The sequence below is a fragment of the Wasmannia auropunctata genome, unplaced genomic scaffold, assembly GCF_000956235.1.
Source record: "Wasmannia auropunctata unplaced genomic scaffold, wasmannia.A_1.0 LD322378.1, whole genome shotgun sequence".
Lineage (NCBI taxonomy): Eukaryota > Metazoa > Arthropoda > Insecta > Hymenoptera > Formicidae > Wasmannia > Wasmannia auropunctata.
In genome coordinates, this window is record NW_012040512.1 from 961 (window position 1) to 6,923 (window position 5,963).

At 27.7% G+C, this 5,963-nt stretch overlaps 1 protein-coding gene across 1 annotated transcript; it reads left to right on the forward strand.

The window, feature by feature from the left end:
• Nucleotides 1-241: 241 nt before the first annotated feature.
• Nucleotides 242-3,037, forward strand: LOC105460419 (protein FAM136A-like; the record flags this gene model as incomplete). Its single annotated transcript, XM_011706861.1, has 2 exons — nt 242-382; nt 672-3,037. Coding segments are annotated over 2 exons (342 nt in total), but the record flags the coding sequence as incomplete, so codon positions are not given.
• Nucleotides 3,038-5,963: the final 2,926 nt, after the last annotated feature.

Genomic DNA, 5,963 nt, shown 5'->3' on the forward strand with positions numbered 1-5,963 from the left:
ATCATTCCATATGAAAAAGTAAAGGGACATCCATGTGATCTTGAAAAATCGATTTATTTTGTCAAATTGATTTTGTTATTATTTATCCCCCTTCATATCTTATATAAATACATCACTGCACCCTACTACATCAATATCGCACGCATACATATCTACAAAACGGACGACTTTAGCATCTCCTTAAGGAAAACCCTTTATGTATGTGTTCGTGTGAGTGTAAATAAAATCAATTTGATTTTAGAGAGATATGCATATGTGTGCTGCACAATGTTGTGAAAATGAAACATATAGCATACAAAAAATACATGCCTGCGTGGAGAATTGTAGTTCCTCTATGTATAAAGCACAGCAATACGTTCAAGGAGAGTTTGAACGGGTACAGGTAATCAAACTTGTTCTATTTATTTAATTTCTGGCTGCTTGTGTATTTTGTAACATTTTACATTAGGAGATATTAAATAAAGCATTAAGAGATAGATAACTGCATGCGCGTATACATCATATACGTATATGTATATGTATGTACATACCCACACTATTAGGATTACATAATGTTAGATATCTAAGGAGGCTAAGGAATACTTGAGATATGTACTTAAACACCTTAACTTGAGATCTTGTCTCTCAAGCGATTGTTTTCTTATTTAGTTTGTAAAATATGATATTTTCAGAATCGCTTGCAAAGATGCATAATGGAATGCAATGATAATATAAAAGACAAAATAGGGCCAAACCCGACTCAAACTGAAGTGGACAGGTATACCGAAGAATTTGAAAAGTGTGCCACCAAGTGTGTAGACACTTACTGCGAATTACTGCCGACCTTGGAACAAACTATCAAGAAAGTCCTTAATAAAAATGAATTTTCGTAATGTCTTTCTCAGTTGAAAAATAAATGTTAATTGCCTCTCATTTTTTAAATCTAATTAAAAATGTTTTGTCATTAGCATATTTTACTTCAAAAAAACTTATTTACAGATACAAAGTAAATGCAGCAGCATTTAAATCTATTTATATATGTATATAAATTGTTGCAAATATTTTCTATGATTTATTTAATAACCGCAACAAAGTTATCTAAAAAAAACTTAATGTTATTTCTTTTTCCTTATTTCTTTCCCTTGCATCGTTTTACAAATAACATAAAAAATATAAAAAAATCTATAGTGTAGTAAAAATCAAGGGTGTGAGTTGAGCTATTTAAGATTCAATAATGGATGACAGTAAAGGTGTGTGATTCAAGCATTTGCATGGTCGAATCGAATCGCATAGAATTTTTGATAACCTGCGTTAACCATGCAGATGAAAGGAACGCCAATCAGCATGTACGAGTATAACGCATTGATCGAAGGCGACAAACAATTTTGAATGGAAGAAGGATGAGAACTATCTTTTGAACCATTCTTGATTAATTATTCGAATGTTATCATTTAATATATATATTTTTTATAGATGTTTAAAGCAACCTTTAGACTATCGTCGGAATGGGATCCAAAAAATCCTATGCGCATGGCGTGTTGGCGTAAATTTAAAGAGACGATGAGGAAGAAACGCAAAAAACGCAATTGCTCGCAACTGAAGCAATTCGTTTATGTGATTTTCTGCTTGGAGCACAAACTGGTGTGATGTCATTTTTAAACAAATTTAGGACATCAAGTTTAGCCTGAAAACTAACATAACGCGGACGGCTACGTTGCAACCACTGACTTAGTGTACACACAGATAGAGTGCATTAATAATGCACAGTGCATTTGTACTCACAGTCACGATTAGAGTGTGCCGAGCATTTCTACTTATAGGCTTTCCTACACCTTTCTATTCTGTTTAGCTAAGCTAAGACATTTGATTGAATACCAGACATTAAAAATAGAAATGTAGCAAGGCATAAAGAAGAATGCTTGGTGTTTTTGTTCAGCCTATTTTTACCAAAATCAAAATTTGTTTAACCCTCTTGAAACGTAATCTGGAATTTTAAAAAATAGATTTTTTAGAGTAAAGTTTATTCAACATCTAGTTGAATAACTGAATATAACGTTCTTTACACTAATAATGAGAATCGAAAGAGAAATGAAAATAAATTTAAAGAAAAAAAAGAAAAAGGGATAATTTGGAGCATTTCTAATTTCACAGATAGATATTTAATTTTAGAGGCAGACAAATCAATTTTTTCAATTATTTGTTTTAATACATTTATTTTTTACAAGGAGAGTTATTTATTATTAGTAAGCCATTGAAAGGCATCGCGTATCACAGGGTATGGATAAAATTGAAACTGCGTACATTATGTATACTCGAGAAATATAACATGTAATAAAAAAGTTTCAAATTTACATTAAATGTATTGGTTTAAGCAGTTTAACATATTCAGTATAAATACTTCTTTGGAAGCATAATCTGTGCATGATTGTGAATATAAACATTGATGGAATCCTATGGATGGAATATCGTTCTGATGACATAGTATCATTGTATATAAATTGATTTTCCTAAGATAAATATAATAAGGAAAAGCAGGCCAATATACAAGAGCCGGTAATTGCAAATTATATAGATATGAATATAATATATTATATTCATTATTATATCATACGATAATAGTGAGATAAGTGATGCAGCATATTACAAAAATGCAAACAATGGAACATTTTCTATAACATTCTCTTCAATCAAGACAGACATCGTTTATTCTCATATTGATCTGGTTATCTTTATTTAGATTTTTCTAAAAAAATGAGTCGAATTTTATTTTATTTATTTCTAAGATACATTTCTCATTTAATATTATTTTCACTCATTTTGCATTCCCAGATATTTTCTGAACGCTATATTTATTAGTAAAATGAGCATATTTCTCTTATATAATTCTGAGGCCAAGCAATAGATAAGGCTGTATTGATGTACGATACGTTAAGAATTCGGGATTTCTTTCTTTCCTTCCAAAAATATTGACGATATTAAGATCGAAATCACAAAATAAGTGAAAACAGATTGCCTATTTTATAAAATATTTTTAAAATAAAATTTTTTAGGAACGTGATAACGTGATGATAATAATGTGTCTTATATTTTAGAGTATTTTAAAATTAATTATCTTATTTCTACTGAAATTCTGAAATAATAGATGAAAATACAAATTGAAAACTTATAGAAAAGCTGGATTATTAATATAATTTTTTTTTTAGAAACAAGATACCTAGACATGTTGCAATAATATATCAGTTGAAACTTTGATTAAGTGATAAAAAATAATAACTTTAAGAAAATACAAGCACAATCTAAGCAGTTATTTGTAAGTACTTCAAATTCCTATGTAAAGATAAATAGCAGTAATTTTGAATTTGCGTTTTTGTTCACTGGATTAAAAATTTACACGTTACAGATAATAAGATAATTAATTTTGGGACATCTTGTATAGTTATAAGTATATATCTATACTTAAATTCATAAATTTGCAAATGAAAAAACATTTTCAATTCGTGTTATTATAAATATAAAATATATAATCTGTATATTTTTGGTCAGTATTCCTTAATAAATATATAACCTTTTTAAATTGCTAAATAAATAATGCAATAAAAATAATGTAGATTAGTATACTCTTACTACTAATAAATACTAACAATTTATTTTTTAACTCAATAATAATATTAAAAATAAATTATCAAGAGTTTTGTGATAGATTCTAATAGTTGCCACTAAAATATTATACCAAATACAAATATTAAAAATACTGACCAAAATTTAAATAATTTACAATAACAACGAAAACTATAAATTTTAAAAACTTTATGCTAATTGAAATTTTTAGTCGGTCTGAAGCTGTTATAATATATTACGTTTAGTTCAACTAATTATTGTTTATAAGTACAATGTAACTGATTTGTAGATTTAAATTAAACTATTAAATAATTTTAGAATTACATATATTTTTCTTCAATATATTGAACTATTCAAATAATTTTAGAATTTCTTTGATACAAATATCTTTAATGTAAAATCTTATTTTATTATTATTGACTAGATGCGATATACATATCTAGCGAAAATTATTATGGTATTGTATAGAAGATATAATAGATTGATAGGCACACATGTGTTCTTCACAAAGATACACATAGAATGACATAATTATTTTCATCTTAATAAAAATTTTTAAACTAAAATTTAAATTGAGATTAAACAGTTTAAATTCCAATATTTTTAGAATAAAGAAAGTCAGTAAAATATCATACTAAGCTATTTCATTCAAAATGCGTTAAGATCTTGTTCTGATAATAAATTATATAATGAAAAGAAGATTCTGTTTATAATCTTTCCAATTCACGAATTAATAAATAACTGAAATCTTGACCTGTTGTAAGATTCGTTTTCGCTAGAAATGTTGGATATGTATTGATTGAGTTATATTTTGTAATGAAGACCAATGAAGATGATAAAGAAAAGAATTTAGGCGTATTTGACCAGTTTACATAATTAATCGAACACGTGAGGTGGTATGCAAAAAAATAAATAAATATATATCAATATGTAGTGAAAAAAAATTCATGTAACTTTTCACGTTTGGCATAATAATTCATTGACAATAAATGCGAATTAGGGACTTTATGCGTGCCTGTTTTAAGAGATCTCACCGTCAAATTTTAAGTATTCTATTTACCTACAGCAATTCTTAATTATGAACAAAGATTTGGTGTTGATAGTTCTTAGCGTAAAGAATAATTTCGTATTTTTTTTCAAACAGATCTGTTTTCAAAGGATTCTAAACTGAAAATCAAACTCCAAGGACGCGTCCCACTCAAGTGCTATCTAGGTATCATATTATCTTTGTTGTTCATTGAATGTTAAACAAAGATAACGTGATACCTGAGGAGTAGATTCGGATGAAAATCTGAACGCGCTCCATGGCTTTACTGCCTTCATTGTTCTACCTACGACTTGTCCATATGTATGCGTGCGATATTGGTAGTAGTATATATATAGTGACTGTTGATGTTTATTATTATCTCAATATCGCACGCACATGCGCACAAATTTTCAAGCATACCGATCTTTTTTATTAGATATCTGAGCCTAATTCCAAGATATTAATATGTGAAATTTATTAATCAACCGCGAAAGTTCAAACTACATAAATTATTAAACAAATTATATAAATTATTAGAATACCATATGTGGTCTGAAGTAGATCTTGGCACTTTTAATAATAATTGTGTAAATTTTTTTACAATTTCCAGTTCAGGTAAACTGTGCACCGAATATTTGTTGGGCTTGAAACACAGCTCCAAACCGACTCTGAACTACACAGTATTACAAATTAAATTGGCAAGTAATTTAATAATTTTGATGCCTGCAATAAGCATCTTATTAAATTCTGTAAAATAACTTATTGCAAAAAAATATTACCTCAATCAGGATTTGAACCTGGACCTCTCTTATAGAAAGACAAATATTAGGCACGTAATTTACCTGAACTGGAAATTATAAAAAGATTCACACAATTATTAGTATTAGGCACCAAGATTCGCTTCAGACCATATGGTATATAGCATTCTAATAATTTATATAATCTAATTCTAAAAATTCAACATTGTTTTTCCGTGTAATCGGCACATCATATCAATTCTATTTTGTACAAATATCACACCAAAATTCCAGAATTTGTATGAAGCAAATATTAATTTAAGTTGACAACTCTTGACGCGCCATGTTAAATTAAGAGCCGATATAAAAAAAATCAAAATTTCTTAAACTTTTCTCGTTTTCGGCGTAAAGTAGATCAGCATGACTTAGATTGGTAATCAAAATTATGCAAAATTTTCGTTCAATCACCTAATCATAATGTTGATTGTAATTATGCAAAATATTTAAATGTTTATATTTAAATTAAAACGCGCATTACTTTTCTTTTTTAATAAAAATAAATTTAGAATAAAATAAAATTATATAATATGTAAATGTAAATC